At 39.8% G+C, this 26,875-nt stretch overlaps 1 protein-coding gene across 1 annotated transcript in view; it reads right to left on the bottom strand.

Moving 5' to 3' along the window:
- The window catches only part of LOC122812920 (medium-chain acyl-CoA ligase ACSF2, mitochondrial-like), a 910,993-nt gene that overhangs the window by 33,186 nt on the left and 850,932 nt on the right, over positions 1–26,875 (bottom strand). Inside the window, exon 15 of the mRNA XM_044084978.1 lies at positions 18,913–18,981. Within this exon, the coding sequence (XP_043940913.1) occupies positions 18,913–18,981 (69 nt within the window). The remainder of the gene's footprint in view (positions 1–18,912; positions 18,982–26,875) is intronic.

Raw genomic sequence — 26,875 nt, 5'->3', positions numbered from 1 at the left:
CGAGAGAGAGTACCATTTCAGAGAGTGACTGTTAATGCATGATAAACAGCTCACCTGCAATCCTATATTAATAGTGGAGATATTTCAAATACATCAGCAAAACTGAAACGAGGGAGATCACTGGGGTATCAGAAAGAAGAAAAGAAGAGTGTCTTCTGCAAAAACGTTGTTGGAAATAATGGATTTTCAAGCAGCAGGGAAACAAACGTAGTTATAGTATAACAGTATGAACATGAAGACTTTATAAAGATATGCTTGCTACTTGCTCTTTGAATTTATAGAATAACTTAATTCAGAATAAGGAAAGTGCTCCATTAAAGAAGCAAGCCAGTAATATTACACCCTGAATAGGGTAAAGGCTCAACTCCAGCAGCGTCTTGTAACTTAATTTGTATTTTGAACCCTGATTATAAATTGTGGCAGTGGGACAGGCCTGTATGCAATGTGAACTTCTGCATTTAATTTGTCTTGATCAGTGCAGATAAAAATGTTTGTTAATATAATTCAGACAGACATTTCATGTATTTGACACAGTCGAACCATAATCTGGTGGGGGTCAGCTTAGACGCAGAAAAGACCTCTGAAAGGGTGGAAGGGTACTATCCCACTTGAGATTTACTAGACTCTAGTTTTATTTAAGGTTTTGATGACAAGTAAGGCTATTTAATACAAGTTCAGAGGCAAGATTACAAACTTGTGGGGGGTCTAGCCCTTCATTTTCAAATGAGTAGAGAAATTAGACCGTCCATTGCCCCTCCTATATGCAGTGTATCTTGAACCACTGGCAATTTAGATTAGACAATCTAACCTACATTACTATAAGGAGGCTGATTAGGACCGAGATCTCTCTATCTGATGATGTGTTGATAAGTTTCAGAGGACTGGATGTTAGTTTGCCATATTTCTTTTGAAGAGTAAATATATATGGATCACAGGATCATACAATGTTACTAAGTTAATGGCCCTGGAGCCCTTTCAAGCCTAGCCAAGAGTTTACCCCAAAAAAGAAACCACAGTCAGCACCTGTCAACGAGGGACAGGTGGAACTCCTGGGACAAGGTGGAACTCCTGGGACAAATTTGTGGTTTCCCATCCACTCATCAATGTTGTGTTTGAAAGAGGGTCAGCAAGGTACTCTGTCATGTATAGGAAGTCTATTCCAAAGATGGGGCAGCATCTGGGAGATGAACCTGTCACTCTAGCAGGTTCTGTTGATGTTGCATATTAGATTTACGTATTTCAAGTGGGTATTGTGTGAGGAGTTAGACTTACAGATATGGAGCATCTCTAGTAGGGCAGGGTCTGAGATTGTCTTGTAGGTGAGACACAGATCACCTCTGAGCAATCTGTATGATACAAAGTAGAGTGATAGTGACTTGAGCCTGTCCACATAGGACAGGTGTTGGAGGTCATGGATTCTCTTTGTGAGGTATTTCTGTGGCCTTTCCAGTTAGTGCAGGTGTTTGAAGAGGTACATACCAAATGGGGTGTTACACTCAATTACTGGCCTAATGAGGCAGGAGTACAGAGAGGTAATAACTTCCTTTTTTCTGAATGCAATCCCTTCACTTATGAGATGAACCAAGTAAAAGGCTTTTCCAACCACTGTCACTACATGATGGTCGAATGAGGGATAGTTGTCAACCTGTGCACCCAGGTCTCTCACCACAGGTTGTGTGCTTCAGGGCTTGCCATCGATGTGGTAATCAGTAGGGGCCATGATGATGCCGAATGGTATGATGATTTTTTTTTTTTTTTTTGCATTTAACTTAAGGCCATGACTTTGGCACCAGTCATTTGTTGCTGTGAGACCCTCTTGCAGTATGTTAACATTTGGGGGAGTCAATGACAGCACCCAACTTACTGTCATCTGTAAACTTGGACAGCCACAGGTGTTTTGTCTTTACCAGGACCTCTGAGAAGTAGATGCCAAACAGTAGGGATCCCAGGACAGATCCCTGGGGACCACCACTAGTGACAGGTCTGCTGTCGGAGGTGGAGGCACCTATTTTGACCTTGTGGGTCCTACTGGTGAGTCAGTTGGTTATCCACCTGATAAGATAGGGATTTATGCCAAGTTGTGTTAGCTTTTCAATGATGCCCGAAGTGAGGGATTGTGTCAAAGGCTTTGGCCAAGTCAAGATAACTGTATGTACTGACTTTCCCTCATCCAGGGCCTTGGTGACTGTCTCAAAGAAGTTAACCAGGTTCAACAGGCAAGATCTGCCCTTGACGAATCTGAACTGGGTGGAGTAGTGCTTGGAGATTGCTCATGTTCTTATTTATGAGATGCATAATAATATGGTCCATGGCTTTACAGATCAGACTTGTCAAGCTAATGGGGCAATAGTTTTCAGGGTCAGGAGTGGCACCACCTTTGTGCAAGGGGATGACAATGGCATTTCTCCATTCTGCCGGAATAAAGCCTGTACATAGGCTGTGGTTGAATAGGGTGCTCAATGACAAAGGTAGTTCTTGATGCAGATGGTGCAGAATAGAGCCTGGGATACCATCAGGTCCCATGGAAGCTGTGTTCTTTGCTTTGGATAGGGCCTTTAATGATCTATGGAGATGTGAGGTTTTGGACAAGTATTGTGGCTGTCGAATGGGCCATGCAGGTTGCTGATGTAACTGAAGGTGGCTTCGTGGTTTCCCTTTGTTTTGGAGGCTAGTTTCAATTCAGAATTGACTTTGAAGGTTTTCACTAGTGATCTAATTTGCTTGTTGAGGCTAAGGAGGGAGTTTTTCCAGTTTGTAATTTGTTCCTTTTTACCCTTGGACAACAGTTTCTTCCTTTTTTTGTAAAGCCTGTTGATGGAAGATGTCCACCTGACCGGTTTGTGTTTCCTTGAGGAGCAGGTTTTAGTTATGTTGGGTATGGCAGAGTCCATGCAGTTGTATAGGTGCTTGTATACTGCATCGGAGTACTGTTCAGCAAAGTTGTCTGCATCCTGGGGGGGGGGGGGGGGGGGGCGGTGGTGTGAAGCTACCGAAACCCTCCCTTAGGAGGTTGTAGTCAGCTTTAGAGAAGTTCTTTTTAGCCTGGTTACAAGATGGGGGGGGGGTGGTATAGAAACTTCGAATGAGGCAGGTCTATGATCTGATCTCACCAGGGAAGATCATACTATGGGAGTGGTGCAGCAGTCACCCAGGTTGGTGAGAACTTCTCAAACGTTATCCCCCCTTGTGGGGGATGAGACAAGCTGGTGTAGTGCATTAGAATTGATGAAATCAAGGAATTGTTGGGCGAGTGCATTACTGCAGGAATAGTTCACTCAGTCTACAGTGAGGTAGATGAAGTAACCTCGGATCAGGGTGTTAGGGGGTACCTTGATGGAGTCAAGTAGGTCCAGGTCGGAGGAATACGTGTCTTGAGTCACAGACGAAGTCTATAGCTGGCTATAACTTGGATGGGTGTTTTGCCAACTGTCAGTTGCACCTGGAGTAGTTCCAGTGCATCATGTGGACAAACCAGTCTGGAGGTGTGCCTGTCCTTAATGAAGATAAAGACTCCCACCACCCTTAGTCTTCCCAATGTCATTTTATGGTCGGAATGTGTGGAATGAAGTACAGCCTGTTAAGACAGGGGTGCTCTCCATAGCCCAGAACCAAGTTTCTGTAACTGCACAGACATTGGCATCTTCCAGTGTGAGGAGAGACTCCAATGAGTGCATTTTCAGTTTAAGGTTCCTAGCGTTAAGCAGCATGACCTTCAATTTTCTTTTTGACAGATCTTTTATGTTAGAAGATTTGTTTTTGGGACATTGCCTAAAAAAGGCACAATGGGGGAGGCAATAGCCTTGGCCAGGATCTGCAATCCCAGGGGTGACAGGTGGAGGTCATCTCTAGCAAAACATCGAGGTCTGTCATCTGTGCATCTCAAAATTGAGTCGCCAATGACTAGTATGCTTGTTTTATGGTTATGCCTAATGGGCTGTGTCGGTTTATGGTTATGCCTAATGGGCTGTGTCGATTTATGGTTATGTCTAATGGGCTGCGTCGGTCTTAATGGGCTGTGTCGGTTTTATGGTTATGCTTAATGGGCTGTATCGGTTTATGGTTATGCCTAATGGGCTGTGTCGGTTTATGGTTATGCCTAAAGGGCGGTGTTGTCTGTGAGACACTGGTGTGTTGTCCGCTGTGTGTGATGTGTTTGGTGTTGTGTGAACAATGTTTGTAAGTGTGTTTGGAGGTCTTTGGTGTTTAGGTAAGTTTTTTATTGAGGACCTCTGCATAGGGGGGTGTGTGTTGTGCTTGGCTATGTGAGGTGAGCGATGTGGTGTTTGTGCTGGCAATCTCCACTTTGTCAGGAGTACTGACTGTGGCGTGAGATAGCATGGGTTCCAGATTACTGATGTAGATGCATTTCTCTCAAGTAGAAGAATTATTTGCTAGAAGAAGAGGGCTGTCAGTGAACATGAGGCGGTTGCTACACTGTCTCAGTATGCCCATGTCGATCAGGCTGGCAGGAGACACTGATGGGAACTGTCCAGACAGTGTTCTGAATATTTGGGTGGACTTGTGGCCAGAGGGCTTTGATAAGGGTTTGTCCAGAAGACAGTAGACCACAAAAACCTCCTTAAATCTAAAATAACTGGCCTGCAAGTGCTAAAACCAAAACTAGGCGGGTTAGAATAACAGATAAATTTAATCATCTACTAACAAGCAGTAATAAATGCTGTAGAATAAAAGCACTTGACCACTTAAGAGCAAGCAGCAAAGCAAAATAAGGTAATAAAGTAGGAAGAAGCCAATTACAGTAAAAGCAGCTGAATAAAGCGTTAACAAAAAAATTAAGCGGAGAGGGAGGAAACAGAAAATAATTAAAGATTAAGAAACTAAGGGGGCTAGCCTTCTCAAATGCTCTCTGTACACAGTAGACTGAGACGATACAATGGGACTGGGGGGAGTGTCCAAAATCAAAGAAGCAAGGGCGTAGTCCTTCCCAATGAACCCACTGTACTCCGTTGAGTGAGCAATTGAGATGGGACTGGGAGGAGTGTCCAAAATCAAATTTACAGCACGGGCAGGCAGTTCCAAAGTCACCAAATAAATAAATGCAGTACAGTTTGCAGACAGAGATCAGCAATATTCTATCAAGCAAATAAATAAATGCAGTACAGTTTTGTTAACCATCACTGAAACAGATTAAGTGCAAAAAGTATACTTGTATCATCTTTGTATATCCCCGATGGTTATAGAATCAATCACAGCCAGCTAGGATTCAGCTCTGCCACTGAGCATAATGTCACAGAAATGTATGATAAATTTTTAGGACCAAATTAATGCAGGAGGAGATGTATTGCTGTGAATTATGCACCATCTAATAGCCTGAAGAGTCATTACTATTTATTATTTATGGGAGTCGCCCTTTATGAAATACTTGGAACTATGGATAGATGCCTCAGTTGAAGCTCCAGTGACTAAAATATATGCAGAATGACAAGTGTTGAAAGATGATCTTAGGAAGTAGAGGATAGTGTTGAAATTGGATAAAATGATGCAAGAACATATTTTCTGGTGACACTCCTATTGTATATTTTTCAAGTTTTTCCATTCACTGTCCCAAATATATATATATAACTAAACTATATATATATATATATATATATATATATATATATATATATATATATATATATATATATATATAAAGAACAGAAGGGAATTCATATGGAATGGAAGAAAAACCTGGAGTGTTATTGGAAGTAGGTTTAAATGTTCATGATTCTCAGTTATATTCTGGAGCTGTCCAGTTAAACTGTAGAAAATATATGCAAACCTATCAAAACTATATGACAGCAGATGACCTTAATGCCAAGTGATAAATACTTGGAATTTGATAGTGTGGATATTATAGGAAAGAAAGGAGCCACCTTATATCATTAAACAGATCCCGCTGGTGTTTTGTCAACAAGACATACAAGCCTTGGTTGAGTTTGATGTTGATGGGTTAAAAAAGGGGGTGGATACATTGGACAAAACTAATTTTTAAAGAGAAAATCTAGTGTTCAGGTGACTGAGGCACCTTGGCATAGGTAATGGATAAATGTGATGAGGCTGGACTTGGATAGGATGGTAAACATTGCTAGACAGAAAGGAATAACTACTCTTTTGTTATTCAACTCTTCCAGTGTTCCTTTGTCTGATACTGAAGTGAGATGGGAGGTTCCAAGAATGAAAGGACAGTTCTAGTAGGGATTACAAGGCCAGGAAACATGTCTGTGTATATAGACACAGGAAATTACAGTAGTGGAAGAACTGTCACACACTGAAATATGTCCTTATTTGTGGTCTTTAATTTTTAAATTGCTCAAGTATGTGGCCTTCAAGGTGGTTTAGAATATTTGCATGGAAGAGTGTGCATAACCATTTTGTATACTGCACAGTCCAGATCTAATGCCCTTACTGCAGTTTTAGACATTTGAGCTACCAGGAGATTCTGAGGAGCTGGGAACAGTTTTTTTGGTTATAGCAGGCATGAGGAATCATCAGGAAGTAAACCAATATGAACTGACATAAGCAGCTTATTTTTTAACGGAGTATATTAAACAAATATGTACTAAAATGAAAAAAAAATCAGTCCTGAAAAAAGAAATAACTAGAAGATGGATATAAAATTTCATGGCAGGTGTAGCTCTTGTTCTTCAGGAGGTGGACTTGAGAGAAGCTAAAAAAATTTCGTGGACTACTTTTGTTAACAGACGGGTTTCTTTGGCATTTGTACATAAAGAGGACAGCAAACTAATACATAAATAGTGTTAAAAAATCTGATGAATCAAAGTCCTGTAGCGGCAATTGAGATAACCAGACATATCGTAGATGTGGTTTGGAGGGCATATGTTTAGATTTATCTTTGAGTCGGGTACTGGAAAGGTATTTATCTTCCAGTAAGCTGATTATTGGGGTATGACCCTCTACAGTCTCCAAAATAAGTTTGCATACTTATATGTATATTTGAATAGAAGTGAAAAGTTGAAAACCTGTTGTGCTGTCATTAATAATTATATCAGATAGGAAATGTTAGACTGCTGTGGCTTTATATTGCCAGTTAGTTCATTATAACTATTTTGGGCAGATCATCTGTTTTTCACAAGCATGTTAACACATTTCGCATTTAGTATTCATTTAACTTCATCTATTAGACAGAGATAGTCACTTTAAGGCACAAGATAAATGGTTGGATAGAGACTTATGATACTGGTCTGTAGTATTATGACCTTGTAACACTAATGAAATAGCATGTATGATATTTTGTGACTGTGAACGCCAAGGAGTTCTCCTGGTAAACAGAAGCACAATTCCCTCTGCCATTTTCTTTGCCTTGGCCCCTGCACCTTTTCAGTGACTTTTTTCAGAGGCCTTCTTTTGTTTACATTATTCCACATGGGAATGCTTTCTATAACAGGACCTTTGTTAGGCTACATTTAGACACTGGGGAAGGTGGAACAACTGCTTTTTGTACAGTCTTGCCCTTTTCCTCCAGCCTTTTAACATTTTGTGAAGGGAGTGAGGATTCAAACAAAAGATCTTTGTCCAAAGGAACACTGAGAAATTGTTCTTAACTTTACATCTGGCAAAGGCTGGATCTTCAGCTAGCCATGTCTTCAAAACAGCAAGTCAGATGCAGCTGATGTGGTGCAGACATCAACAGAATCATAGCTGCATTTAACTGCACGTATATAGACCTTGATCATATTCCAAAGTCGTCAAAGTCTTTGCGTCGGGGCAATATTACGCATCTCTTCTACCAGGTGTTCCATGTGTCTGGGAATATTAGCACGGTAATGAAACAAATGAGTTTTGTAATATATAGCCCTTATCCTCAACATAAATGCTGTACACACTTTCTTCACAAACCTACCTATACTGTGACTTTGTTAGTCATTCACCAAAGTAATTAGAAGGCACCAGCTTGGACCAATCCCATAAAATCATTGCAGGGTCTGCAACAGGATTTTATGTCACTATCTGAAGTTTTCCTCTCCCCTTTAAAATGATTGTGAACCTGCTTCCTCAGTGAAACATCAAAGGTACTCCTGAATGCCTGAAAAACTGGAAGAATGGCCAATGACTTCACTCCAGAATACTTGGGAATCCAAAATACCTCATGTTTGTCTATGATGACCTCTCTGAAGGACACTTACTCATGTTTAAAAACAGAAAATAGTAGTAGTTCATTATTTGTCTGAAATTCTAGGGGAAAAAGGAGCTAAATGGTGGATGTAAGATCTACTATTCCTTGAGATCACAGTCGGAAAACCACTTCAGGGAAGGTTCACTTTCTGTGGAGGAAAAAACTGTCAGATGTTAAGGGCTCTCCCAGGGATTGTCACAACAAGCACTCTGTCAATTTGCTATGAATTTTCAGTGAATCTGTAACCAAAGATACCTGCAAGAGGGTTTGATCAGGATTTAAGATCTGCTATAATCACTGCTCCTTTATCTGGAGGATATTAGGGGAGAAAAAAGTAGGTGGAATACTAAAATGTGTAGTACTCAATGTTGCAGAGCTTTGGCTGGAACACTGTGGATGCCAAGAAACCAGCAGCCAAATGTGACTTAGCAAGGATTTTAATTAAGGCCTGGCTAGGTTGCAAGACCTCAGTCCCACCAGTAGCCTCTTATGCAGAAATGGAGAACACTGATACTGCAGCAAAAGGAGGACAAGGCATAGCATCCCTGGAACCAACGCCTTGAAACTCACAGACGTGGTGGAGTCACTAAAGAGTCTCGCATGCTGTCTTCATAATCTCCCAAAGCTAATGTTTTACACTTGTCCATCTGCAATGCAGCTTCAGCTTTTGTTACCAAAGCCACCAGAGAAAGGTTCTCGTATGGGAGAAAAGACCATCATCCTGGTCTACAGTCAGAGGCTTTTTATGTTCAAGAAAAATTCAGATGATTTATGCTCCACAAAGAAAGGTCTATCATAAAAGAGAGCAGTGTTCAGAAGACCACTCTGGTGGCTCTTGCACAAGCAGAAAACTCACTGAATCCGATAGTCTTTTGGCAGACTCTGTCCCAGACAGGTGCACTCAATCAATATTTTTAAGAACACAGGCTCAGATAACTTTCAAGAGAAAATGACCAAAATCAATACAATACAATGCAGCAAAATTAAATCAAGCATCATTATTAGAGAGAAAGACATTCCCAGTTTGGGTATTTATTACATTGGTCTAGAAGTCACCTGGACAAATCCAACGGAAACACTTATGATCGTTCTAAGAGGCTAAACATTGTGTAGCCTGGTCTACCTTTTCTACCAAATATCTTGCATACATGTTCAGCATGGGGAGGAGAGACCAGCTTTTCTCTGTATATGTCTCAAGGTCTGGAAGCTGGGCAGAACAGAGATGTCTGCTTACAGCTAATTCTCAAGCATTGCGAGCTACTGCAGTAGTATTCTTTATGAAGAACATATTAAACTCAAAATTAATTCTAAATGCTGACTTCATTTCAGTGCCGCTGATAAACTTGTGAATCATGGGTGCAACAAGCATACCAACAAATAGGTGGGTTTTAGCTCATTCTAACTGCATGTACTTGACTAGCCTTAAAAAGCATAAGCCTCTTGGACTTTTATTTCAAATCTGCAACTTCCAGTCTTGACCTTTTGGCTAGCTCAAACTGCCATTAAGTTAAACTACATGTTTAAATTTTTTTTTCTTCATGTGACCATGCATGCTTTAATATTTCAGTTAGTTCTCATCTGTAGCAAAGAGACCTGACAGAACAAAACCAAAAGTTGCAGGAAAATGGCATTACTTGTAATCATAGAGTTATTATAGTGTAAATTATTGTCTGCGGTATTAATGTATACTGCCAGGTTCAGTCCCCACCTCCTCCATCTGCAATTTCCACCTATAATAAATTCTGCAGAGGCAGTACCACATTGCATATTTAGAATGCTTACGTAAGCTGCATCTATGTTTATAGTGAACAGTATTAGTGCTTCATATGTTTTTGTGTCTAGCTCCATTACAGTCTTGTTCTTTAGTTTAACGTTGATTTAAAATTACATGCATGTGCTAATGAACATTGCAGTCATGCAACCACAGAAAACCATGCACAAGAATAAATATCAGATACCTCACCCTGCAGTCCCATGTATTAAGCTTAATTAGCATTGCTTGCCTTGGTCTTCTTTATCTTTGAGAGTTATGCAACATATTTTACATAGCAGTGCTCCCAAGAGTGAATATTGATTATAGCCCCTTGCATGACATTTTGAAAATTATGTATCAAGTCCACTGAAAAAAGGGATTAAGCTCGAGTGGTGAGGACTAAAAGGAGTGTAATTTAGCATTAAATTTCTTCTGCTTTATAGCAGAAAATGAGTGAAAGTGAGGAGTGATCAACTAAACAGTACTGATGGGAATAAATGTATTGTTTCATTATCTGTTATAGATGTCTGGCACTAGAGGACACTTGGACATAACAAATGTGATTACATTTAAGCTTCTCAATGCCTGCTGCTTTTTAATGTGCCTTCTGAAAAGAATATTCAATATACAGATTTTGGTCAGATTCTTGTGGCGCCAACATTTACAGGTATAATCCTGACATTTGATGTTACACTTTATGCTCATGGCTGCTGCTTATAGCATATTCATCATGTGCAGAATCACTATGCCTCGTCACAAATAGGAACAGGATGCAAAGCAATGTATTGTCATTAACTCTTCACTATGCCAAGATAACATGTACACTACACGTTTGATGAATATCTGAAAGGTGGTGGTGATTGCCAGCACATCATTAAATAAGGCCACTGATTTTAAGCATTAAATGATCCATATGGTAAAATACTTTAGCACATACCTGATTAAACATTGTAAATATTCTTCCATTCCTACCCATTTAAAGAAATTGGAGTATGAAATCAGAATGGTCACAGCAGGTGGGAGAAAGATAGTGTTGCAGCATGAAATTCATAAATAATAGAGAATAATATTGCATCTACTCTTGCCCAGTGTCCTTGCTCATGGTTAAAATATTCACAGATCAGCTAAACTTGAGAGATGAAAAGTAAACGCAAATAAGTTTGCATCAGCTCTGACTCAATGCCATCATGGGTGCTTGTTTACATTTTCATTCATTTATTTTGACATTTGTTAATCAGGTATGTCTGACTGGGCATGAACCCTTTTTCAGCAGAGACTCGGGGAGAAAAGCACCAAGCAAAGTACTTTATATACAAAAACTATAAATACAATCAAAAGTCTAGTAACAGAGAAGGTTATATAGGCAAGGAAGTTTCAAAAATGCAGTAATTAAATACGTCTTAGACGAGGTAGATTAGATATGTGAATGAGGTAGTCGATATAGTAGATAGAAGAGTTGATGAGAAAGTTCAGGAGTGTTTACCTTGGAGAAAGGATACAACTTGGTAGAGAAATCATGAGCAGGACAGACAAGAGTACAATGTACTTCATTGTGAGAAAAGTTAATCTGGGCTTCGGCTGGAGCAGGTCCAAAGGTTTAGTAGATTTTTTTAGGGCTTTTTTGAATTCATGAGTATTGGATATGGTTCTGATGATGAGGGATAGTTTGTTTCATACTAGGTCTGTTGATTAGCTGTATAGTTGTTGGCCAATTGTTCTTTTGGGCTTGTATATTTCTAAGAGGCCTGGCCTTAGATCCATAAAGTCTGAACAGGACTATATAGAGGACTAGAGGAGATGGCAGAACAGGAGGTGGGTTTGTTGAGTATGGAGTATATGAGTAGCTGAAGTAGATGTAGCTGGTGGGAGAATTCTAACCAGTTAATAGATTTGAAGGAGAAGCAAAGGTGGGAGTTGTTGGGTTGGCTGGCAGTGAACATACCTACTTTATTGTAAGCGAGCTTGAGTTTAGTTTTTAGAGTGGATTGTAGATTATTAGGATCTGACAGCTGTAGAGAAGGTTAGAAAGAAGGAAGAGTCTAGTATCATTGGTGAGGAATTTTTTTTTTTATTTCTGTATAGCAATCCTAACTTTTGACGAGTCTTTTTATGCTGTAATATACATGTAAGGTCAAAATTTGAGTTAATAGTCTGTGATAACTCCTAGAAGCTTAGCGGGTGTTTCTGCATGGATGACATGAGACAGAAAATGTAGGTTTATGATGAGCAAGGGATTTTGGGAGGAATAATGTTTTTTTTTTTGTGATTGGTATGAGTTGATTTCAGTAAGTCAGTTTTCAATGGAACTGAAAGAGTTTTGAGGAAAAGAGTGAAGGTCAGAGAGATTCTCAAAAGTAGAGATGATTTGTGGAATTGTTGGAATACTGCATAAGGGGGAGTGAGAATAGATGGTGTGGAGGCAGTTACTGAAGATGTTAAATAGACGTGGACAGAGTATGGAGCCTTAGGGAACTACATGATGTGGAGAAAGGGAGAGTAGGAAGAGATCCATTTGATAGACTGTTGTCCGTTAGTGAGGTACCTTGAGAACCATGTAATAGTAGGATTAGAGAGACTAAGGTCTGATAGTTTTGTGAGGAGCTTCTGGTGGGAGACTGTGTCAAATGCTTTGAAGAGATCTAAAAGGAGATATCTAAAAAAAGGCAGGAGCTTAATTTGTTATTGTCTCTGGCCTGAACAATTGTGTGTGAAAGAAATTAGAGCTGATGTAGTGCTGTGGTTAGGATGGAAGCTGTGTTGTGTTGGAGTTAGCTCATGATTAGCTTGTGTACACATTTTTCAAGTAGTTTAGAGAGAGGAGACAAAATGGCTATGGACCAATATTTAGATAGTTCAGTGGATTAAAATCCTTTATGGATTGGTATAATATAAAACTGTTTCCAGATACTGGGGGCAGTAGATTCACTGATAGATCATTTAAGAAGGATGCAGATTGGGTAGGCAAACAGAGTCTGCAACAAGCTTAAGGAAGGGGGCAGGTGCGTTATCAGCAGATGGAGAGCTAGGCTTTATTTGCTTAGTAGGGTCTTTATATAGCTAGAGAGAACAGGTCCGAGTGAGAATGAGATATTTTGGCTGGTAGGATAGGGGAAATTAGACAGGTGAGAGGTGTTACTATTTTGGGTTAATTTACTGATGGAGTCATAGGTGTTTAGTCTATTGGCGGTTTTGGAGAGAGTGTTGTTGGGACAGGGGTTAAGTGTAGAGGTGTTACCAGGATGTAGGGTCCTATTATAGTGTTCCAGAATTTCTCCGAATTTTTGTGGTGATTTGTCTGAGGTTTTTGCTAGAAACTTTTCTTATTATTAATTGGTCTTTTAGCAAGATTTCTTAGCTTATGTGTTTGGAGATGGATAGGGGATTTTGTTTTTAACCAGTTTTTCAGGCATTGTCCCTTTTTACCATTAGTGTTCAAATGGATTCAACCAGCTAAGGTGCAAAGAGAGATTTTACTTGGACTTTCCGAGGAGGGGCAAGGGAGCTGAGAATATTGCGAAAGATGTGGTTGAATTTCTGTACGGCATCTTCTAGGGGTACGTATGTAAGGAATGACCAGTTTATGGAGGACTGTCTATTGTTAAATGCGTCAGGGCTGAATTTTGAGAGATTTTGACAGTCCTTACATTTGTGAGCCTTAATATGGTGCAGGTGGGAGAGTGGTTACTAAGAGGTAGAGTTTTAGGGTTGTGGTAGAGATGAGGATTGGATACAAGGATCCAGTACAGGATAGAGGAACAGTCTAAGTTTGCTACAGTGGGTAAGGTTAGAGATAACTTGTATGAATCTGTGAAGATTAATATTAGAGTTAGGGGAGCCCAGTGTAAGGGTTTGACAATCGATGTTGATATCACCTAGTATTACAGTTTCACTGTGTATGCTGTGCGTGATCCAGGAGAGAATATGTTCTAAAATGGGGATATTCCCTTGGGTAAATGTATATTGGTTCATAAGTAGGTACTAGGCTATTGGCCCTAGGGCCTATACAAGCCTAGCCATGATGATTCCCTGCCTATTGCTTCCCACAAATATTTACTTTCCTGGACCCCTATCTAGCAGGGCTACTGATGTGATCCCCGGGGTGAATTTCCCATCTTTCATGCAATCATCAAGGTTCCTTTTGAAGAGAGCCATTGAGGCGCTCTGCCTGACATGTATGGTCAGCCTATTCCAGAGTATGCGGAGTCTCTGGGTCAGGAAACTATCCCTCCAGCATGTTCTATTCATCGTGATGACAAGGTTAAGATCCCTGGAGCGTGTAGCTTGGAGGGATTGGGATTTCTTTAAGTGTAGCATGTCCAACAACTCTGGGTTTGACATGGCCTTGTATGTTAGGCAGAGATCGCCTCCGAGTAGGCGATATGCAACAGAGTATAGCTGGAGTTTCTTTAGATGGTCAGCATAAGACATCTGCTTTAGGCCTGTGATTCTTTTTGTGAGTTATTTCTGCAGTCTTTCTAGTTGTTGCAGATGTCTTGTGAGGTACATACCAAACGGGGCACTGTATTCTATAATGGGTCTAATGAGGGATGAGTACAGAGGGACAATGACCTCCTTTTTTCTGGATGAAAAGCCCTTAGTGATGAGGTGTGGCAAGTAGAAGGATTTTCTAACTGTTGTGGCTATGTGGTCATCAAAGGTGAGACCACTGTCCACCTGTGTCCCTAGGTCTCATCACACTTTCGGTGTTTAGTGTACTGCCACTATGTGGTAGTTCACAGGTATGTGTTTTTTTCCAAAGGGGACAACTATACATTTTTTTGCATTTAACTCGAGCCCATGGCTCTGGCACCAGGCATCTGTTTCGGTAAGGCCCTTTTGTAGTATATCCGCATCATTTGGGGATTCAATAATGGCTCCCAGCTTGCAGACATCTGCAAACTTTGTAAGCTATAATCCCTTAGTGTTGGCCTGCACTTCAGAGAAGTAGATGCCAAACAAGAGTGGTGCCAGGACAGAACCCTGTAGTACACCACTTGTCACTTGTCTGGAGCTGGATTTAGAGTCAGCTACTTTTACAGTGTGTGTTCTGTCAGTAAGCCAGTTTTCAACCCATCGAGTGATGTAGGGATTAATGCCCAGCTTAGTAAGTTTATCTACGATTCCAGAGTGGGGAATAGTTGTCAAAAGCCTTGGCAAGGTCCAAGTAGGCTGTGTGAACCACCTTACCCTCATCTACACCTCTGGAGACTGATTTGAAGAAGTCTATCAGGTTCAGGAGGCAAGATCGGCCCTTCATGAGCCCAAACTGGGTGGGGTCCAGTGTTTGAAGGTTGCCAATGTCTTTGTTCATAAGTTCCATGATAATACGTTCCATGGCCTTGCAGATCAGGCTAGTCAGACTGATGGGACGGTAGTTCCCGGGATCCAAAGTGGATCGACCCTTGTGAAGTGGGATGACTGTAGCTGTGCGCCACTCTGTAGGCACGAAGCCTGAGGTTTGGCTATGATTAAACATGACACATAGGTGAGGTGCCAGTTCATTTTGTAGTTCATGCAGTACACAGCCTGGGATGTCATCTGGTCCCATGGATGCTGTATTCTTGGCTTTGGAGAGTGCGTTTTTTTACCTGAGTGGCCGTGATTACCGGAATTTGGCATTCTTTCGGTATTGAGATGGGCCCTTTAGGGAGTGAGGGGGGGGGGCAAAGTTGGCACAATCTGTCAGGATATTGGCAATATCCTTGGGCTTAGTATATCTAGTGCCATTCTGCTGTAGCTCAGAGCAGATCTGAGTATTGCCATTTAGATTCTTGACATAGCTATAAAATGCCTTGCGGTTGTCTTTGGAATCTTTGGCAATTTTGTTTTCGTAACTAGCTTTGGAAGATTTTATGAGGGATCTCGGCTTTCTACTGAGGCTGGTGAGGGAGTTTTTTTGAATTCTGGGTTCTTCCTCTTTTCTGCAACAGTTTCTTACTTCTGTTGTGCAGCTTGTTTATGGCAGGGGACCACCAGATTGGCTTCCTTTTTTTTTACAGGACAGTGTCTTGGTTCTATTTGAGATGGCACAATTCATGCACGAGTGGATGTGCTCGTACAGTGCCATTAGTGTAGGATTCAGCACTTGAACTTCCCAGCTCCCATCTGCATGAATGTCAAAGTTTACTTCTGACTTGAGAAGCATGAAGTTGGCTTTGGAAAAGTTTTTTATGGAGATTTCCTTAAAGGAGGGGGGGGGATGTGGATGTCAAGGGTGATTAGATTATGGTCTTGAGCTGACCAACGAGGGAGTGACCACTGGTGTGGAGAATATCTCCCATGTTGGTAATGACCAGGTCTATAATACTGGTACCCCTGGTGGGACCATGAATTAGTTGCTCTAGGGTGTTGGAATTTATCAATTCCAAGAACCGTTGAGCAAAGGTGTTGGTGTACAGGAGTAGTTTTCCCATTTAATGGCATGGTAGTTGAAATTGCCCGGTATTAGGGCGTTTGGTTGCATCTTAATATTTTCCAGTATGTTTAGAAAGGTGTAGTGAGAATCTTGGGCATGGTGGGGGATCTGTAGCAAGCTACAATTTGTACTGCAGTCTTACCTAGTGTTAGTTGCACCTGGAGAATTTCAGATGCATTGTGTTGGGCAACCAGCCTGAGGTGTGAATATGAACTCCTCCACCTTTAGTGTTTCGGTCCTGGTTTGGTGGCCAAAAAGTGTGGTATGAGTTGTAACCTCGTATTGTACGGGTGCTCTCTTGAGCTTTGAACCAGGTCTCAGTTACTACACAGATATTGATGTTATCCATTTTTAGGAGAGCCTTGAGAGAGTGCATCTTGAGATTTAGACTTCTAGCACTGAGTAGCATTACCTTCAGATGTTGGTTGCTTGTACCCGTTATGGTGGTAGTTTTGTCCTTTGAACCTTGCCTAAAAAAGGCACTATAGGGATGGAAAGAGCCTTAGCCAGTAACCTGAATCCCAGGGTCGACAGGTGCAAATCATCTCTTGCAAAGCATTGTGGTTTGTCGATCATGTCATCCCAGGCAGATACAGGATCCCCTTTGAATGACACCAGAAACTTAGCCAATTATTGAAGTCAATCATTTTGTCCTTATACTGTGGCACCATTCTGGGTGATGGCGAGATGCTACTCAGGGCTAAGGTCATACCTGCCTGGGCTACATGATCCGAGAGCTCTTCCATGCAGCAATAGAAAGTTTTTGACAGTATTAAGTTTACCATTGAGTATTACGAGTTCTGTAGGGTGAAAATTGGAGAGCGAAATGGACAGTGGGGGTTAAGTTGGTTGGAGTATATTATGGCTACACCTCCTCCCTTTATTTGTTGTCCGAGAAGAAAATGTTGTAACCTGGAGGAAGTATTTCATCATTAGTGATGTGGAGTTTGAGCCAGGTTTCTGAAAGAGTTAAAACGAGAGTAGTGAGCCATCAATGAATGGAGATCACTGACTTTAAGAATGCTGCGTATGGTGGTGGAGTTGAGGGGACGGGAAGGTGTTTGTGTACGGTGAGTGTTAGTTGAGGTACGTGAGAGGGGGCCTGGGTTGGGAAGCAATTCTCCTGATAGTGATAATCTTTTGGTGGAATAGAGAACAGAAGGAAACTTAGTGATGTTTAGGTTTAGTTTTTAGTGGTTGTGAGGGGTGGAAGATTACTTTGACCTTGGGCAGAAGTGGATTAGATGAATTAAATAGAGAGGGTGATATAAGGAATGTATGATGAGTTTGAAAGTCTCTAGGAGAGTGAGTTGAGGTAGGAGATAGGGTTACTGGAGGTAATTTAGTGCGACAAAAGGAATGGTAGGATAGTAGGAGAAGACATGAGAGGACAAAGACGAGTAGCACGATGACGGTAGGTTAATGTGTATGTGAGGAGGGAGGTTTGGAATGAGTGTGTTCAAACTTTGGAAGTAGGGGAGAGTAAACAAATGATTGCATGTATTGTTAGTGGTGCAGTAAGGGCAAACAGATGAAAAGGAAAGAGAAGTGTTTTGCAGTTAATGAAGATGAAGGGTGTAGTGGAGAAAGCTTGGAAAACAAAACAGGTAATGTTAGGAGTTTGGAAAGTGGTGTGGATATGCACCTTACTTGATATGATTGTATTGATTGGGTGAATGTGGTATGGTATGAGGAAGAAGTGTGTGTGTGATTGCTTTTAAGGGAAGTGAAGTAGTCGAGGAGAGGGGAAAATGAATGGTTAAGGTATAAAAGTAGTGCATGTAGGGGTTGGTGGGAACTAGGGATAGGGTAGGGTAGGGGAACAGAATGGGTAGAAATAAGAGAAGGACCAGTAAAAAAAAAAAAAATGCTAATGCCCAGCGAGGCCTCTTTAACCTTGTCTATGCATCCCAAATCTCTGACAAGTCCTGGTACCCTTGCTAGTGTAAGTAGGAGATTGGAAGATAAGACATTTACAAGCAACGACCTGGGAAATTAACCATTTACAGGCTGACTGTATCCATTAGAGACACTAGTGCCAAACCAGGGATAAATTTCCAGTTCCCCTTCCAGCTGACCAAGTAACACTTGAATTGTGTTGGGGAGGAACTCTGCTTCACATGGATAGAGAGCTTGTTCCAGAGAAGGTGTAGTCTCTGGGATACATACCTGGTCTTTCTAGCAGGTCCTACTTATAAAGTAGTAAAATGATACTCAGCCAAGGTGCTGAAGGGCAAAACAAATATCTAACAACCAAAGGAACTTCTCCACTTGCCTTCACAAGAAAATGAGTTTTATTCCAAAAACAGCTGAGTGCTTTTATCCTACAGCAACAAATTTACTTTATCAAAACTCCAGGTCCTATTTATATCACAGACAAGGTTTAGGTCTTTAGATTAGGCGATTCTGGTGATGTTAGTTTTGCAGATATGCAGGAGGTTCATCAGAGTGGGGTCTGATGATGTCTCATCTCCCCTCAACAACCTGTGGGAGACAGAATACAGGGAAATAGGGCTTTGAGGTGGTCTGCATAGACCCTTACTGTCCACTGTTTAGCTAGTCTTGAAGGATATTAGCAATTTAATAACAGAGAAACAAAAAGCATACCTTGCCAGTGACCGTCAGAGGATAGCTCTTCACAAATACCACATAGCGAGGGATCTTAAAATGTGATATCTGAAAAACAGAAACAGTGTCATCTCTGCTTTAAACAAAGATTTTCAAGAATAAGCAGAACAATAAATAAACAATAACACAACTTTACAAACACCAAAGCCTTTGAAGTTTACTAAATTTGGTCATATACTACCATTAAAACATCTTTGGCAGCTGGCATATTGTGTCTTCATTTAATGCATCCTGCAGTATTTCTATGTCATTACACAAATGAGTAGAAATGTTGCTGATTCCATAAAAAGATGACTGCAACATATGTTACCAAGTAGCAACTTTTATAAGTGAGATAATGTATAGCATAAGCAGGTAGAATGAAATTGGCAAATGCTTGAGATTCATGTACAGTAACATCATCTATGCCAATCTGACAACAGCCAGGGTTCTGCAAATGCTCTAACACATTCACTAAATTGTGCCAAACAGAAAGTGCTCCTTAATCCAATCCAAGGTGCAATGATTGAGAAGTAGGAAATACTTAAAAGGGGCATTAAAATTCCCTTCCCACTCAGCAGCTGCATCTATCAGTGGCTAGTTTGTGTTAATTGGATAGTTTCTCATAGTAAAAGACAAGCCACCAAAATGTTTAACTGGATGGTAGCAGACTCCTTTACACAGTAACTTTAGCTTCTACACATTTACTTAAAAAGGGATGAATATTTATCTGAAGCCCTGATAATAAGCAAAGCATCCATTACTCAGGTACTCAAATATGCTTTGAGCAATCATTGAACCTTATTCCATTCATGTATAAACTTGGCATTATTCTGCATGCATAAATTAAAGGCTCCAAACATTCTGTGCTCTCCAAGCTCAATTAAATGTACAGAAGATAAGCCAGGAATTGATTACTCTGCCTGTCCATTTTTATCACCAAGACTAATGACAAAGTAATTATATTTTGAACTATACTCTGTTTCTACTGTGAAAGCAATGGTGAGATAAGCATTTGTCCAGAATATGTAGAATGAGCTCTCATCAAATCAGATGCAAATGTCATTATGCGTCACCAGAAATGCCCCCCCCCCCCATTTGTAACATGTCATGGTCTATATTCTATCATATGAAATGACCAAAGTGGCAGCATCAGATTCACAGGTAGGTACTAGGCTATCGGCCTAAGTAAGCCTAGCCATGCAATGGTGACTGTCCTAACCAGTAAGGATTTAAATCCATATCAGTGTAGAAATCCTTACTGGTTAGGACAGTCTCCACTGCATTCTGTACATCTCTGTATTATCGATTTGCATAAAACACAGGAACAGAAATAAGAGATAACTGATTTTCACTGTCAGACATTTCTACATTATTTCTATTGCAGTATATGACATTTGCTTAGATTGGACTATGCAAACACCAGCAAGAATATCCTGAGTTTTCAGTGATTTCAGAGATTGTGTGATCTAGTTTTTATTATCCATTCTGCTTCTGCTGATTCTGTAATGTTTCTAACGTCTCCCCTTCTATCATTAATTCGAATTACTTGTAAGACAGAAAACGTAAATGTATGTGAGTGGTCAGTACGGATTACATGTTTAGACAACGCATTCAATTCGGATTTTATGTGTATCTGATAGAATGTTGAAAGAACGCATTAGAGAACATTTATATCAGTTTTGCCAATGTAGAAAGACAAACATGATATACATCTAGCCATATAGACCACATGCCTAGTTTCACAGTTAGCATTAACTCTTATATTAAAAATCTCAGCTGTAACTGGGTGTATGAAAATATTCATATCACATATATGATCACAAAAATTACATTTATTACAGGGTTTTACCCCACCAATATCTAATGAACTACCATAATTAAATTGATTATTACAACACAACATAGATCACACAATCCCCCAGGCTTAAATGACAGGATTCCACTAAAACCTGCATTGAAAAACAGAAGACGCTAGGTTTTTTAAAATTTCACTTTGCTTAGTATATTATAAATTACTATTAGGCATAGGCACATGATTTTAATGTATTTATAGATATCAGTATATGTTTTTAATCTAATTTTTAAACTATTTATATTAAAGTTTTAAATGTATCTGACTATGTATTTCTGTGCATGTATCATATTGTATGCCTTTAAGTAAGGAAGCAGTTTAATATATAATTGACCTTTTAATTGAATAATTAATTAATGCTTTGATATATAAAATGTCATGATGCAGCAGGCTTTGTATTGGTTTGAAAAAGCTTATTAGCGAAAGCGCTCACCATCCATCTGAATAAAGCTGTTATACTTTGGATTACTTTTTCCGTTTTTTGCCTGAGGATTATTCGAATAACATACCAGGTTTGGTCTGAATAGACTGTTCGTTTGATTCTAAGCTGTTTGAATTGTGGCTCATGTTGAACAATATGTATTTGGGTCTGAAAAGACTTTTTTCATACTACCTATAACAGACATTTGAACTGTGGCTTTGCTGTGTATCGTATTTTGGGTCTGAATAGATGTGCTGAATATTATATACCCAAGTTCTCCTTGGTGCGCCATCAAGCAGATTCCAATATTTATTTTACATTTACTTTGACAATTTATCTGCTTGCAGCGCAGTTTCTACCGTGGATACTTTTATTACTTATATTCATACAATAAAAGTTACTTTAATATTCAAGGTCCAGCTGGTAGAAGCCCAAACTATAGGTGATGTACAAGTGATTATATCAGTACCACCAACAGAAAGTCCCATGAGAAAATATTAAATTATTTTGTGATTATAATTTCTATTCAGTCAGCAAACAAAAACACAGCGAGGACAATGATCAGCAAAATGATCAGTTGTTAAGGAGTTAATGAGGTGTTGAGATCAATGAGGAGTAAGAACGTTAGGCCTTTAGGTCACCAAATATTTTTAACAATCTTAGTATAACGACATATACAGTGGAAACATTTTAAAAACATCCAATGAAGGTGATGAGAAATACTTTGAGTAGAGATGTACTGAATTATTGTGTATGATTAAGAAACACAACAACTTATGGTACTCATGAAAGAAGTATTTTTTGGTAGTAAAGCCTGATTGTTAGTATCAGGCAAGACCCATGGGGAATGAAGGTGTGGACCTCCTGACAGTGAGTATTGCAGACGGCATTAAGACAGTTTAACAAGGATTAGTCATGATGACAGGGAACAGATAAAATACTTGGGAGACCAAAGCCACTGTCTTTGGCAATCCTAGTATCACATCAAGCTGATGCACAAATTCACTGGGTAAAAATTTTGAGAAGTAAATATTTCTACATCATAATAAACTGGTAGTATATGGATTTTAGGAGCAGGATAAATTTTACTACAGCTAGTCTTTACTCAAAAGGAATACATCAGTGAGATTTCTGAATTAGATTATATACTTGTGATTTTATTAATTCAACATTTGTTTCTGCTAGCTTCTTAGAGAAGATAACAAAATAAAAGATGGATGAAGTTTTCTGGTCTCTAAGTTAATCCTAGTTTGATTAATGTGGATCAAATGTGGAGGTCAACAAATCTACATTGTAATTTCAATATATTAAAATGTCACCTGCAAATAAAGCAAAACGTTTTAACAATTTGTTTCATCATTCTTGTCTGATATTAGTTGTAATATTCTGGACAACAAATCAATTTTCTGGATGAATATTTGCTTTGATATTGGAGTAACAGTCCTATTTCCACTCATTTTTGGCCCTTCATGTATTCATCAAGTAATGTCTGGGATTATGCATCTGTTTATCTGCATTCTAAGATAATCATCTTTTACTCCCATTGTTAACAAAGCTAGACATTTTCTGTGTATGTCCTTGTTGATGTGTTGGAATGTATTAGTTCAGTGTCCTTCAACAGAGAGGCACTTCCAGACTCAGACATCCACTTGAAAAGTTCTGGGGGGGGGGGGGGTTGGCAGTAGAAACAGACTTAGTTCCATATAGTTCCTGAGAGCTTATGGTCTGAGTCCTTCCATTTGGATATGTACTGTAAGGTTTTGACCATCTCCTCTGATAATAAAGCAGCAGAGGTCTGTTAGAATCTTGCGGCCATAGGCTTAGCAGAAGCAGCTTTTCCAACAACTCCTTAATAGCCACTAGACTATTAATCCCAGAGTGACTGTGTAACTTAGCATAACAGTCCTTAAATCCCAGAGTGACTGTGTAACTTAGCATAATAGTCCTTAAATCCCAGAGTGACTGTGTAACTTAGCATAACAGTCCTTATATCCCAGAGTGACTGTGTAACTTAGCATAATAGTCCTTAAATCCCAGAGTGACTGTGTAACTTAGCATAATAGTCCTTAAATCCCAGAGTGACTGTGTAACTTAGCATAATAGTCCTTAAATCCCAGAGTGACTGTGTAACGTAGCATAATAGTCCTTAAATCCCAGAGTGACTGTGTAACTTAGCATAATAGTCCTTAAATCCCAGAGTGACTGTGTAACTTAGCATAATAGTCCTTAAATCCCAGAGTGACTGTGTAACTTAGCATAATAGTCCTTAAATCCCAGAGTGACTGTGTAACTTAGCATAATAGTCCTTAAATCCCAGAGTGACTGTGTAACGTAGCATAATAGTCCTTAAATCCCAGAGTGACTGTGTAACTTAGCATAATAGTCCTTAAATCCCAGAGTGACTGTGTAACTTAGCATAATAGTCCTTAAATCCCAGAGTGACTGTGTAACTTAGCATAATAGTCCTTAAATCCCAGAGTGACTGTGTAACTTAGCATAATAGTCCTTAAATCTATTACATCCATCGATAGGGTGTGCCAAACACTTTCCCTTATTTTTTAAACCCCATAATTAAAGCAGCCCCTTTCCTCTTTCAGGTCTACCTGATAACCTACCTGGATGAACCCCTGAGGCTCAGCACAACTGCAAGTATACCCCCTCTTGCTCCATTATTGCAAGCTGTGAGCTAAGCATTTTGTAGGCTTTGGCCTTTACTACATCCTTATAATAGCTCTGTTAACTTATTTCCCGATCTGCCTTAATTTAGGCATCCTGCCTACCACATAGAAGACCACTGGGTGCATGCACAGATGCTTCACATTTACAAGACTCTCAAGACTGGAAATGAACACGGATTCCAGAGGTTTGTACCAGACAGTTTGAGAGATTCTTTGCTGTAAGAATTCCTTAGAATCTATCTCAAGTTCACATGTTCCAGTAGCCAAGCCTTATCAGATGGCATTCAAGCCAAAAAACAAAATTAAACGGCTACTGTAAATTACCCATTTATAGCACATGGCTGGATTTGTGCCACTTCTATGCAACATATCCGAGTGCTAATTACTAGCCACTATTCTAGTCTGCTGTGTCTATTGTCGTCAGGAATAGGAAAAAAAATACGCCAGGGCCTTCACCATCCAATGTGAACCATACATTAGACAGGGTAAAGAAAAACCCTAATATTTTCTGTGCTTTGAGATGTCTCTTGGCTCATGGAAGCCCTCACAATCTGAATACTGTCAGCTGAAAAACTAGCCCGAAATGCCACTTTTTGTTTTCTACACTTGAAAGATGTCAGTCCTCCTACCTTCTCAGGAACTCCCACAATCCATGGTTTCTCCAAGTCTTATATTGAATCTCATTTACTTTGTGTTCTGCTATACTCAATTCCACATCAATCTAAGTGCTGCCTTTTACTTGTGCCCTTCCTCCCCTATATCAGGGGAATGCTGTCAGCTCATTCCTAAACTTGTTCTTTGCTCACCCACACTTTTTCACAATATCTTACAATGCCATTTTTTTTTGTTAATTTTAAGACGACAAGCTTCAACAAATGCTCCTGGAACACACCAGTCCCCATATCTGGACAATCGTCAAAATCAACAGCCTCAGTTACTCCAGCAGCTATGTAGTCAAGCAACACTGCTAAACCCTCTGTCATTCCTGCACTCATGTTTTTGTACTTACTTACATCAAACAGCACATACTCCTCAAACACACCTTGTAAAATGTTTATTGCAAACTTTACAAAAACTGAAACATCCATTGCAGACCTTTTAACTCATTACATCCGAGTGATGCCTAAAGGTGCAGCTGCAGTTAACCTCTGACGCCTCTAGGTGTCAAATATTGCTGGTTCATATTTACATCAATTTCAAACCATACTATGCACAAGATTTTAAAAGATTTCATCTTAAAGCTTACACAATGGCAAACTCAATTGCATTAATATTTGACCTCTGTCTAGTGCAAGTAAATAGATATTAACTGTTCTTATGATATTAATTTATATAGATATACATTTTCACATTTTTCTAAATATCTCAACAACTTAGTAACACAAACTCCTTAGCCTCGTATGAAAGCTCTCAAACTAGATGAATAAAATGCTGCTGACAGTATGTGGGTAACTATGGTTGCTAGATATTTTTTAAGTTGTTTACAAATTATAACAAATGTAATAGTTACTGTGACTTATACAATTCAGTTGTGTTTACTGTGACTTATACAATTCAGTTTAAGAGCTAGAACCTAAAGAATATTACCACTATAAAATAGTTTGTGATGAAGAATTTTTGCCATTTATACTGCTTTCATAACCCTTATGGTTACAGGGATATGAACATTTGTTTGAAATGTGAGGACATAATTTGATTCTGTCAAAAGGCTTCAGCTCCACCCATTGGAAGTTACAGTGCAAACTTCCTGAGCTCCACTGGAGTGAATGCGTTAAACAGCTATTATTAAAGTGACTGAACCAGATGTTTTTGTTTTGCAAGACCATACATTTTTTTCTGGAGGTCACATTTATTGTCAGAAATAGAATTTATGAAACACTTTACAACGGTCAGCATTCTTTTGTTTCAAACTTTTGCTGAAAAATCATTGGTGTTGGTGCTTTAGCACATGCAGTTCATTGAAATAAAGTTCAGTTTTACATATTTACTCACTATAACGGAAGATGTTTAAAAAGATAGATCACTGCTGCAGTATTACTACTAATGCATGGGAATAAGTCACGAATAGATGTCTGTCCTTCCTGCTAGACCTCTAGATATTTTGGATGCCTTCAGAACAGAGTGCAATGCCTCCCAAATTGGGAAGCTAAGCACTTTGGTTAAAAGGCAGGGAAGCCAGCACCTTTTTTTTTTTTTTTTTTTTTTTTAACTAAAGTATTAAGTGGGTCTCAAGTCCCCCTCAGACAGAGGGATAAAACATGAAATGTGACCCAGGAAATCCAAGCTCAACTAGCAGGGACAGGACCTGGAGGGAACAGGGCAAAAGGATGGGTGTGAATGGTGTACAGCTAACCCATCTTGGTTGAAGGGTGGTGACTTCATTCAACACTTGGGCAATACCCTGTGGGAGGAGCTTCTCATGGACTCTTGACCAGAGGGATGTGTAGCCATGTAGGTCATGGATAGGCAGTCATGAGAGTTCTCATACTTCTCCTCAGAGCCTAACAGTGCTAGTGTCCCTTGGAAGCTGCCAAAGGGTGTTAAGAGTTTCAGCTGCCAGTGAATGCAATGTGCCAGTGGTGGTGGAGGTGGGGGACCCTGATATTTATGTGGATGATGGCCCTGCAATCTGCTCTCATCTCATGTGGGAATGAATGCAATGGTTATGGCCTCCCTCCTCATGAAGAACTAGTGGGCTCATGGATTGCAGGGTGCTAAAGGTCAGAAGACGGGGATTGCAAAAATATAAGCATGTCCTGAATGCTGCAAGATTGCACATTTGAGGTAATATGTCTAGATGTCCCATGGTCATGTGCACAGGCCTCAACTCTGCAGCCATAAGTATGAAGGGGACATCTGAAAGCATCGTGTAAGCCTTGAGAGAAATACATTTTTCTGGAAATGCAAACACTTCTAAAGTTTTAAACAAGTAGTTCAAATCTGCAGAATCAAAAGCTCTTTTGATACCTAAGCCAATTCGGGTCAATTTCTTGTTCATTCCTTTTGCTA

This window comes from Protopterus annectens, chromosome 10.part0 (genome assembly GCF_019279795.1).
Source record: "Protopterus annectens isolate FY-2018-M chromosome 10.part0, PAN1.0, whole genome shotgun sequence".
Classification (NCBI taxonomy): Eukaryota; Metazoa; Chordata; order Ceratodontiformes; family Protopteridae; genus Protopterus; species Protopterus annectens.
The sequence above is the reverse complement of the archived record's forward strand: the minus strand, read 5'-3'. Positions and strand labels throughout refer to the sequence as shown.